General features: G+C 40.1%; 3 protein-coding genes across 3 annotated transcripts; all 3 read right to left on the bottom strand.

The window, feature by feature from the left end:
• Positions 1–1228: 1228 nt before the first annotated feature.
• Positions 1229–1840, bottom strand: LOC109062888 (histone H2B). The gene has a single exon (XM_019079959.2). The coding sequence runs from the start codon at positions 1814–1816 to the stop codon at positions 1442–1444; it is 375 nt and encodes a 124-aa protein (XP_018935504.2). The 5' UTR covers positions 1817–1840; the 3' UTR covers positions 1229–1441.
• A 666-nt stretch (positions 1841–2506) lies between these two features.
• LOC122145825 (histone H4-like) lies at positions 2507–2959 on the bottom strand. Its single transcript, XM_042761427.1, has one exon. The coding sequence runs from the start codon at positions 2957–2959 to the stop codon at positions 2648–2650; it is 312 nt and encodes a 103-aa protein (XP_042617361.1). The 3' UTR covers positions 2507–2647.
• Positions 2960–7180: 4221 nt separating this feature from the next.
• Positions 7181–12215, bottom strand: LOC122145824 (doublesex- and mab-3-related transcription factor A1-like). The gene is made up of 3 exons (XM_042761425.1): positions 12179–12215; positions 8580–9032; positions 7181–8242 (listed from the first exon to the last, which is right to left on the bottom strand). Exons 1-3 carry the CDS (start codon positions 12213–12215, stop codon positions 7497–7499), a joined length of 1236 nt encoding a protein of 411 aa, XP_042617359.1. The 3' UTR covers positions 7181–7496.
• Positions 12216–12505: the final 290 nt, after the last annotated feature.

Here is a 12505-nt window from a genome sequence, read left to right as displayed (position 1 = left end):
AGAAAACACAGTGGACCAACACCAGCGGATGACATGGCACCGCAAACCATCACTGACTGTGGAAACTTTACACTGGACCTCAAGCAACGTGGATTGTGTGCCTCTCCTCTCTTCCTCCAGACTCTGAGACCCTGATATCCAAAGGAAATGCAAAATTTACTTTCATCAGAGAACATAACTTTGGACCACTCAGCAGCAGTCCAGTCCTTTTTGAAGCGAGACGCTTCTGACGCTGTCTGTTGTTCAAGAGTGGGCTTGACACAAGGAATGCGACAGGCTGAAACCCATGTTTTGCATACGTCTGTGTGTAGTGGTTCTTGAAGCAATGACTCCAGCTGCAGTCCACTCTTTGTGAATCTCCCCCACATTTTTGAATGGGTTTTGTTTCACAATCCTCTCCAGGGTGCGGTTATCCCTATTGCTTGTACACTTTTTTTTCTACCACATCTTTTCCTTCCCTTCGCCTCTCTATTAATGTGCTTGGACACAGAGCTCTGTGAACAGCCAGCCTCTTTTGCAAAGACCTTTTGTGTCTTGTGCCCTCCTTGTGCAAGGTGTCAATGGTCGTCTTTTGGACAACTGTCAAGTCAGCAGTCTTCCCCATGATTGTGTAGCCTACAGAACTAGACTGAGAGACCATTTAAAGGCCTTTGCAGGTGTTTTGAGTTAATTAGCTGATTAGAGTGTGGCACCTGGTGTCTTCAATATTGAACCTTTTCACAATATTATAATTTTCTAAGATACTGAATTTGGGATTTTCCTTAGTTGTCAGTTATAAACATCAAAATTAAAAGAAATAAACGTTTGAAATATATCAGTCTGTCTGTAATGAATAAATGTAATTTACAAGTTTCACTTTTTGAAAGGAATTAATAAAATAAATCAACTTTTTGATGATATTCTAATTATATGACTAGCACCTGTATAAATAAACGGACCTTGACCTTTTAAATGGTACAAAAACCTGTTTTTGACGGCAAAATAAAGCACTTTCCTTCTGTACATGTCAGTGCGTGGGGACGAGCAGTTTTTGTGATGCTTGGAACTCTTTATAGTTAAAAAATAGTGCCACATTGATGGTGTAAGGTAGTCTAATTGTTCAAATAACATTGTTTTATACATATATAAAAGACATTTCAGTAGAATGACCCACACATACATAAATACACAGCCGTTTACAATTCAGAGAGAAATTATTCAGATTTTTTTATTGGGACTGCTTTGAACTCTCCAATTAAGAAGTCGTTCAACTAATTAGCAAAATAACCAACTTTAAACATACCAGTTGACTTAACATTTTGAAGAGACACCAAACACCCATAAACTTTAAAATTAAAACCATTCACGCCGTGAGCTTTCCATACAAATGTCAGTAGCTCTTTTAAGGAGAAGCTGTGTGGCTCTTAAAAGAGCCTTTGTGTGAGAGAGCTGCAGCGGAGCTCTACTTGGAGCTGGTGTACTTGGTGACGGCCTTCGTGCCCTCAGACACGGCGTGTTTGGCCAGCTCCCCGGGCAGCAGCAAACGCACGGCGGTCTGGATCTCTCGGGAAGTGATGGTGGAGCGCTTGTTGTAGTGAGCGAGACGAGACGACTCACCGGCGATGCGCTCGAAGATGTCGTTCACGAAAGAGTTCATGATGCCCATCGCCTTCGAAGAGATCCCGGTGTCAGGATGAACCTGCTTCAGCACTTTGTACACGTAGATGGCGTAACTCTCCTTCCTGGACTTTCTGCGCTTCTTTCCTCCTTTCGCGGCGGTCTTAGTGACGGCCTTCTTGGATCCTTTCTGCGGCGCGGACTTCGCTGGTTCAGGCATGATGCTGCTGGAGATCAAAACCTCAAAAAAGACGATGATTAGAATGAGCGGGACAGAGATGTTTATTCACTGATCTATGCTAATTTACACAGAGATGTAGACGCTTCTGATTGTGTGTTTTCATTGGTCAAACCCATAAACTCGTGTTTAATTGGACACTTCTAGCATCACGACTGGAACGAGGGCCAATCACATTCCGTTCAGTTATAGCTCCGCCCACCGCTCCATGTTTGACCCTCACCCCCCACCGACTTAGTTTCCTTTGTTTCAATTCCCGCTCTTTTTGATAATTTATTCTATACAATGAAATGCGTGTTAAATATCACACAGGATCAACATAAAACTGTAATGTTTAAAACCTCTTAATAAACCCATCGAGAGAATTTGGAAAAAAGACAAGCATTAACGATTAGACACTTCATGTTTCTCTGTTGTCCTGCCGAATACACTTTTGCTTTTAAATAACTTTACATCTAAATGGTGTCTTTTGGTTCATAGTCAATTCTATTCAAATAAAAAAATCTCTAAACGAAATAGAAACGACAAATAAACCAATAAACAATTAGATTGTATACGCCTTTAATAAAATTAATAATTATACGAGCTCTAATTTTAAGAATAAGTTTTCTGTTCAAAAATCGAAGAAATATCGATCATCTCAGAGCAACATAAACAAACTGAACTAGTTCCAAGTTTAAAAAAAATTATTTATTCACAAGCGTTTTATTGTTAATTTTCCACTTAAAACCCGAATACAACTTCAACATTAACTCTTTGTGTGAGAGTGTGGGTGGCTCTTAAAAAAGCCGTTGTGTTTGTTGTTTACGGTGTTTATCCTCCGAAACCGTACAAGGTGCGTCCCTGTCGTTTGAGCGCGTACACAACGTCCATGGCGGTGACGGTCTTTCTCTTGGCGTGCTCGGTGTAGGTGACGGCGTCGCGGATCACGTTCTCCAGGAACACCTTCAGCACCCCGCGGGTCTCCTCGTAGATCAGACCGGAGATGCGCTTGACTCCGCCGCGGCGAGCGAGACGACGAATGGCGGGTTTTGGTGATTCCCTGGATGTATCACGCAGAACTTTACGATGACGCTTAGCGCCTCCTTTCCCGAGTCCTTTACCGCCTTTGCCTCTTCCAGACATGATGAAGTTTCTCCTAGTTTCAGTCGAGCGACGAAAACGAATAACAGAAAAGTGCTGCAGGGAGGCCTTTTACATTTGCTTACAGGACCTAACTGAAACCTTATTCTTCTTCTTGCACGATTTAATGGCGGTTGACAAGCCAACTTATGGTCTATTACCTCCACCAACTGGACTGGAGTGTAAAGCATTAACGGGAAAGGGAAAAAAATATGAACGTCGAGGTACAAAGTAAGTGAGAAGTGAACACACACCCGGAGCAGTGGGCAGCTATATATCCAGCGCCCGGGGAGCAACTGGGGGTTCAGTGCCTTGCTCAAGGGCACTTCAGTCATGGGTATTGAGGGTGAAAGAGAGCGCTGTTTTATTCACTCCCTACCACCTAAAACTCCTGCCAGCACCGAGACTCAAACTTACAACCTTCTGGTTACAAGTCCAACGCTCTAACCATTAGGCCACAGCTACCCCATCAGGGGACAGCTGATCAGCTAACTTTCTCAGACCACATTGTTAAAACTGCCCGGTCCTGCAAATTTGCTTTATTCATCATCAGCCTCCATCAAAAAAGCCACAACTTGCTTTAAAGATCATCTATCAAGGAGATCAGACCCTTTCTTTCAGAACATGCTGCACAACTCCTTGTTCAAGCTCTTGTTCTGTCCAGGCTGGACTACTGCAACACTCTCTTGGCAGGTCTTCAGCCAGTTCTATAATACCTTTACAATTAATCCAGAATGCAGCAGCAAGATTAATTTTAAATGAGCTGAAAAGAATACACGTCACACCTCTGTTTATCAATTTGCACTGGCTACCAATAGCTGCTCGCATAAAATTCAAATCATTAAAAATTGCCTACAAAATCACACCACTGGCTCTGCACCCCTTTTACCTAAATTCATTACTTCAGACTTACGTGCCTCTAGAAGCTTGTGTTCTGCAAGTGAATGATGCATTATTGTTCATCCCAAAGAGGCACAGAATCACTTTCACAGACTTTTTCATTAACTGTTCCCTCTCCTGGTGAACATGACCTGCCCAACTCAAACCCAGCACCTAGCCATCTACAAAAATACAAATAAACAAAAAAAAAAACATACCATCTTCAATCACAATTAAAATTAACAATTTAGCAGACGCTTTTATCCAAAGCGACTTACAAATGAGGACAATAGAAGCAATCTAAATCAGCAAAAGAGCAATGATATATAAATGCTATAACAAGACACCGTTAGCTTAAACGCAGTACACGTAGCAAGAGCTTTTAAATAATATAATAAATAAAAAGATAATAGAATAGAAAACAAATAGAGTAAGCTAGTGTCAGAGGTCTTTTTTGCTTTTGTTAAATTGTATAATAAATGAAAAGAAAACATAGAATACAAAAAGATTAGAAAGCTAGTGTTATTTTTTTTTAAAGAAAACAAGCAGTTAATAAATGAATAGAGTGCAAGTAAAATAAGAACAAGACAATTTTTTTTAATTAAGAATAGAATTAAAATAGGGTGCTAGAGTTAGAGTGTCAAATAAAGATGGAAGAGATGTGTTTTTAAAGATAAAGTCTTAGAAATCTATTCTAATTCTATTCTTAAAAATTTCCCAAAAAAAAACACTCACACACGCACACACACGCGCACGCACACACGTGCACGCACGCACACACTCGCATGCACACGCGCACACACACGCACACACACACTACATAAGATTGACAACACTCGCATGCTAATGTTTATGCACACGCGCACACACACGCACACACACACTACATAAATTAACGAAAAATAAAGCATCAACAAGTGCTGACATTTCCCAACATCACAGCAGTAATGACTTTATGAACTACTTTACTTCTCGATACTATTAGAGATAAAATTGTAACCATGCAGCCATCAGCTACAGTATCACATCAGACAGTGCACTATAGATCCCCTGAGGAACAGTTCCACTCATTCTCTACTATAGGAGAGGAAGAATTGTATAAACTTGTTAAATCATCTAAACCAACAACATGTATGTTAGACCCTATTCCATCTAAGCTCCCTAAAAGGTGCTTCCAGAAGTCATAGATCCTCTTCTGACTATTATTAATTCCTCATTGTTATTATGATATGGTGACCTCAGAATGTTTTCCAAAACCTTCAAACTGGCTGTTATTAAGCCTCTCATCAAAAAACCTCAACTTGAACCCAAAGATCTAGTTAATTATAGACCCTTTTCTGTCCAAGATACACTGAAACATCAGTGTTTGTTCAGACACATGGCTGATGTATTTAACTGTACATATCTGTGAAATTATCTCCACTGAGCAGCATATTATTACAATTAGTACAAGATTTTTTTTTTCATGTGTAAAATCACTTTAACATTCATGTCTCAAAACCAACCCACAACACAGCAAATATTTACACACATCAGAAACACTAAACACTGGCAGCATTACAAGATCATTACAAGACCACTGCAGTACATGACACTCGTCTATCAGATACTGTGTAATATGCTGTTTACAGACTCTGTCGTCTCTGTTTTCTTCATTTTCCACATGTTCTCATGTTCCTCACACTGTTTGTCCATCTCTGGTCTTCAGCAGATGTTCAGAGGCACAGCATCATATGGACGGTGCTCACACACAATCTCATTCATTCAATCACAACACACAATCTTTAACTGACCAATTTTACAGCACATTCTCATTTTATTTTGCAGTAAATTAAATTAAATTAAATTATATTAATGGAAAAGGCTAGGCATCTTTGTTGGTTTTGTCATCTTCGAGAGCTCAGACATGATCATCTTCACATCATAACCAGAGATGTTGTGTCTCAGTCACTAGGTGGCGCTCTGTCCATATTTTCAGAAGAAGAGAATAACAAGAAATGGATTTCTGTGTGAAACAGACGCTTGTGTTAGTTCTGCGTCTGAGCTCAGCCGCTTCTCAAAAGGACGCATGATGACATTCATGTCTTTCTTTGTTTCTCAAAGCACAGATGGATTTGAGGCTTGGCTTTTAGTATGTATGGCATGATTTCAGTCAGTGCTAGTGTGGATCAGAAGCATTGCTATAGTGAAGCTGTTCTCAGTAGTGAGGTGGTAACGGCACTAAAGGTAAAGAAATAAAACAATAAAGGTAAGATTCAATGGTGAGCCTAAACTAGAACTGTTTACATTTTCAAATCAATGCATAGTTAGTGTAATATGATAAACGGTCAGATCTCTTCTGCCTGATTGATGAAAGGTGTTCAGATAAGTAGATAAAGTACGGATAAAGCAAAGCAAACATGTCTAGACTCTTTTTGATAGTATATAATCTACACTGGTGTGAAGACTGTTATTCTTAATTTCTTACTCATTTTGTGGTTAGTGTTTGCAGCCCCTTCGGTGAGGGTTATTGTACAGTAAGTATTAATTTGGTGAAAATGTTGACTGCATGTGGGTGTTATATTTTCTCTAAAACATGAATTTGTATGCTCCTGTATAATGTGTGAGGATACAAGATTCAGTTTGATTGTATGTTTCATGTAAAATTTTACCTTCCTGGATGCATTTGCATTATTTATTAATCTGAATTTTTTTTTCATTTTTGTGGCCAAATTAAGGATTAATTAATTGTTTTTGAGAATGGAAAACAAAATTAAAAAATATAAAATCTTTATGATCACTATGTTCACTTACCCTATAACAAAACAAATTTTAACTTTACTTATGAGTATAATGTTGCTTTTTGGCAAAATTTTTGTTTTGGCAATATTATGTGATTTGAGGAAATTTTCCATCTAGACAACAACAGTGTTTTACTCTGAATTGAGTAGAAAGCTGTCTGAGTATTACTGAAGCACTGCATGAGTGTTTTTTCTTTGTTTGTTTTTAGGAAAGCATGACAATACTATTAAACCCAACATTCCTGTTTTGACACTCACAACTAACTTTACATAACAAAAGAACACATTTAATGTAAGGACATTAACAAAAATACTTTGTAAACTAACAGCTGTAATCGAAGATAACTACGACATATCAACTGTTACTGAATCGTCACTATAAAACATTAAAAGATTTACATCAACAGCATCTGATTTTACATCCATGTTAATGCTAATTCTTCTAACATCCAAAATCTATTAATTTTCATACACTGCAGATGTTCCTGTAAAGGTACTGTTTCATTATAGCGGGAAAATCTAATGCAATAATCATTTTAATGTGTTTACAGATCAGACAGGTGTATTGATTTATAATGGTTTTATTTAACCGGTCCACTTTGAAACTTTGTGGTTCTCACAGATGAAACCTTGCATAGATTTGATTTAAAACGGGGTTGATGTAGCTTCCTTTTCCATACTAAGGTTTATTAACAAACTGTGACTTTTTCAAATATGCATAAAAATATACAACATTTTACAAAATAAAATAAAAAAATGTATAAAACTATATATGTATAAAACTGGAATTACTTCCATGAGCTGCTAGTGCACTAAATGAAATCTCAAACCATGATACTTTTGTACACTGTAGTTTAATAAAGAAGAGACTGAGGCTTGGATTATTTGTCGTGGCTGAGGCTGGAGTAAAACACTGTGGGGCTGAAAGAGTCTTTGGGGTAAGGAAGGTCCCGCAGCACTCCGGGGAAGGGATAGTCTGCTGGGGGCCGCAGGGACATCGCCGGGACAAATCCAGACGTCAGATACGGAGGAATAAAGTTGGGTGTTGAATAGGCGAGTCGCAGCGGAGCGATGGCAAACCGAGGGTTAAACCCCAGCAGACCGTCGCCGCTGAAGCAGGTGGTGGAGGAAGCGTGGAGGGGAGAGAACGCTGATGTGGCGCTGAAGTGTCTTAGTGGAGCTTCTGTGCGGCAGATGGCAGACGATCGTGAGATGGGGAGGTTCTCCGACAGCGGAACAACGTCTCGGTTTGAGTTCCGGCCCTCCTGAGAACCGAGCAGCAGGTCGATGGCCCTCACCACGTCTCCAGAACAGGCCTTCAGCGCCGACTCGAGAGCGTCTCGCTTGACGTGAGGGAAGATCTTCATCAGAACAGCGCCGGGGTTTCGCCCGCTCGTACTGGAGAGCTCTTCTTTGGGTTTCTCAGACTCGCTGCCGGACTCCAGATCTGAGGAGGTCAGAGACTGTGGACTCAGAATGTTTTCTGAGAGATGATCCGATCCAGGAGACACGCCGTCGTTTAACGGCTCACTCTTTTCTGACGGAGGGGTCAGCGCAGGTGTGTGCGGGCTGAACCAAGCCTGATTCATCAGTCCGCTGAACACACTGCACTTGTTTAGGTTTTTCTCTGCAAAAATAAAACAAAAATAGTGTCAGTGTTTTGTTCATAGCATGCAACAGAATGGAAGCTGATCATTGCATTCACACTGGAACTGGTTTCATTAGTGCTCTCTGATCTCTTTAAGGCTGGAATACATTACTTTATAAACCTCTGTCTCACTACTATAAATCTATGAATCTCTCTCAATAATATTAGGCATAGTATAAATATCAAGCAGCAGTGTTCTCTATAAACAATAAAAAAATAAAAAATAAAAAAAAACACTTAAATGCATTCATTAAACGTTAACGACTCAATGCGAATCTACTGAGAAGGATTACATTTAAACAAAAACAGCTCCTACCGTCTCTGAACGCGTCCGGGCTGAAGGCGTCAAACGCGGGCGGCGCGGCGGAGCTCAGCGTTGCTCTGGAGACGCTCATGCCGCCCTCGCTCGCTCCTGCCGCGGGGTACATCATCTGCAGCTCCTCCTGCGCCTGCTGCCTCCGAAGCGCCACCTGCGCCGCCATGACGCGCTGCCTCTCCGCGATCAACGCGCATTTGACGCACGCGCAGTCGCGCCAGCGGCAGAAGCGTTTGTGACCCTTTAGAGCCGATACCACCCCGTGATTCCTGCAGCGCGCGCACTTCGGGCTGCGCGGGAAACTCCTGTCCTCCGGCCGCAGGAAGAGCGCTGGGTGCGGCGCGAGGAGAGAGAAGCGCCCGCTGCTGGACTCCATCACTGTGTGTGTGTGTGTGTCTGAGAGAGAGCGTGTGTGTTTCTGCTGCTGAAGGTGAATGAGCCAAAGATTTAATGCTGCAGGTGACAAAAGAGAAACACGAGACCCGACACGCCCCTCACACACACACGCGCGCGCACACACACACACACACACACACACTCCTCATCATCATAATTTAAGGTGAGTTTAATCTTAACTTCTATTTGTTCTTTATTTTCTACTATGTTCCCTGTTGGAATTATGACCAAACCATATGTCACAAAATCTTTCATATTTGAACATCTTCTTTCGCTGAACTCCAGCTCAGGGACATTCTCTTGAGTGCATTAAAGAGAGCATGAAATCATAAAGCATTTGATTTAAACAGCAGGTCTATATAATATTCACATATGCAGTTCATAGGGAACATATTGAATTAGCCCTACAGTTACAACAAGAAATACTATTTAAACCTGTAACATTTTACATAACATTGACCTATTTTATCTCACAAGTCTGACTTTTTTCTCACAAATGCAAGTTTAGGCTATATCTACTTCGGACTTTTTAACTCGATTTAACTCAACAATTGAGAATTTGTCTATAGTGTGGGATATAATGTTTCTGAACCAAGAGGGGAAAAGAGAGAATGAGGAGTTGGTTTTTTATTTTATTTTTTAATAAAGCGGGTCGTGGTTAGAAGGCTTGGTTGAGTGCATCAGATTAGACGATGACGAATTATTACACATGCACCTGCATTACTATGTACGTTACAATTATGAAAACGTTGTTATAATACATTGCTGACAGCACAATACTGGACGATGATGTAATCTGCAGAATTTACACTTCAATAATGAGACTACAGTGTTTCCCATACATTGAGTGTGGGTGTTTTTATATCCCTGTATTTCTGAAGGAAACCGACTGTCTTCAGAAAAATGGATGTCATTTTAATTTAATCTTGCATGTAATGTCTGATAAAGCAGTTTTTAGAGCAGAGCTTCTTTGTGTACAGCGGTTACCGGGGAAACCTTGATCTCTACCACTCCAACAGCGCCACCTGCTGGCAGAGAATGAGTCTGCATACATATGCCGCCTGGGAAACACTGGACTGTGGTATAAATAAATTCAACTGTACAACAGGTTCACTGCAATTCATGTTATTATGTTAGAATTAAATAACATTAAAAATAATACACATGCACTGATCTGTACATAGTAAATGCAGTTATTTTTAAAGGTGCAGTGTGTAAATTCTAGCAGCATCTAGTGGTGAGGTTGCAAATTGCAACCAACGGCTCAGTCCCCGCTCACCCCTCGCTTTAGAGAAGCTACGGTGGCCGACACACGTAAAGACAGCAGAGAGCAATGAGATTTCTTTACAAAGGTAAATTAAGGAGTTATATTTACTTAATTATTCAATAAATCAATGTTAGTGCGAATGTTAATGTACTTGTTATTCATTGTGTCGGTGTTTTATTCACAAGAACAACAAAGTGAGGAAACGCGTTCTGTAGAGCAGTTTGTCCGTTTAGAGCGACTGTAGAAACATGGTGGCGACTTCCATGTGAGGGGACCCGCGGTGTATATAGATAAAAATAGCTCAATCTAAGGTAATAAAAACATAATGATACATTAAGTAAGGCCTTTATACACCTCTGAAAACATAGTTATGTATATTTTATTCGTTTTTGTAAATAGATTGTTGTAAATATTACACATTGCACCTTTAAGCGGTTGTTGACATCCTATCTAAAATGTGATTTAGCCAAAAAAGCAAAAAAATAAATAAAAAAATAAAAAATATCAATAACGTTACCACTGTAATATGTCTTAAAATATTCATGCGTGCAAAGGTTCTGCACGACCCTCTTGTTCAATATTCTCTGGGTCTTAATCCGGCTCAAACTGATATGGCAATATTGACTCCATCCATAACTAAACCGGAGCAGACAGAGGAACGTGCTGAAACACCATCTGAGCTGTTCGCTAATCACAAGGTACTGGGACGGCTAACCAATCACATCACATTTCGTTTGTCGGAAGGCGGGCCTTCATCAAACCCGGAACTAATCGAGCCGTTTGTGCAAGGATCGGGAGACAGGTATTGTAATAATGTAAATAATGCATTTTTCGAACCACCAAGCATGCGAGCATGTTCTAGTACATCCCCAAAACAAATTCAAGATGTTGTAAAAGAGCATAATACACTGTCAGAAATAGGGGTACAGTAGGAGTCCATTTCTGTCCCCCAAGGTACAATCTACACTAACGTACCCCATAGGGCTTATTATTGGACCTCAAGGTACATATATGTACCATTTCTTTTAAGGGTTATTAATTCCCAAAGAGTTGAATTAATAATCTACAGTGTTAAACAGTACTCATCTTCAGTGTTGTTATATGGTGTAATTTCACTTTTACACTAAAAGTGCGGAATAAAAACTCACCGAATTGTCTGGACTCCGCCCTTCAGTGACTGCTGCCTCGCGAGGCGACGACGCCATCTTTTCTTCAAGTGACCGAGACGGTAAGTTGGATTGCTTTCCTCTTGATAAAAGTACACGGGAAAAAAACATTTTTGTTGATAATTTTACTCAAAATATGATTGGTGGTGAACACATTTAGAAATTACTAACCGCGAGTGTTTTTGTCAGGTTTAGTGTTAAGTTCGTGTTCGTGAGGTGCAGAGATGTAAGTTACAGAAGAGTGTGAAAGTTTCTTATGCCGGTTCGATTTCCTGAAAAAAAGGGTGATTACATGTAAAATAACTTTTTGGAATGTGCTTACAATTTATGTTATATATGCTTTTGGCTTCTTTCATTTCATTTCGTTGACACATCCTCTCGCCTCCTAGCCCTGGAGTCTGGCGCTGAAGACTGAAGCTGCTCAGTTACATTCGGTAGGTTTTCTACTCCACTGAGAGAATTCATCAAATGGTAAACTTATTTTTTGAAACCATTGAGTGTGGCATTTCGCTGTTTCCATGATTTGAAACTGTAACTTTAATAGTGGGACTGTTAAACATTACGCACTAACAATTTGGTTGTTGTGACGCATAACACCGTGTTGAAGTGTCCGTCTCGCTCGCTGAAAATGTGCAGTCTTTCTGCAGACAGAGAAATAATGCGGAACATTTACCAGTAATTTGATTGACGTTATCTAATGCAAAAGTCTGAAATTAGAGCGTGTTTTAAGAACTTGCATTCGGCTTAAGTGTGAACAGCGTAATCTGTACGTTGCTTGTTCTCAGCGCTGAATATCATGTCTGCCATGTCGTCATATCTGCGTCAAGACACAAACACGCTACCATCAAGTTTTTCTTATGACAATTACGTTTATGCAAGCATCGTGAAAGTGAGTTAAAGGCACGTTAAACTGTAAATCCGTCAGTCTTTAAATTTCCTTCAGTTTCCTTTCCCTGTTGATATTCCCAGAATATCCCTCACACATTGTCAGGACTGTCTAATGATTCAGATAAGTATAAAAAAAGTAACTTGTGTCCACAGACTCACTTCAGATTGATAATATGCCTTCTCATAGTATCACTTGCACCACTTCAGGA

This window comes from Cyprinus carpio, chromosome A7 (genome assembly GCF_018340385.1).
Source record: "Cyprinus carpio isolate SPL01 chromosome A7, ASM1834038v1, whole genome shotgun sequence".
Taxonomy (NCBI): Eukaryota; Metazoa; Chordata; class Actinopteri; order Cypriniformes; family Cyprinidae; genus Cyprinus; species Cyprinus carpio.
Note: the sequence above shows the minus strand (reverse complement) of the source record. Positions and strands in the feature narration are given on the sequence as shown.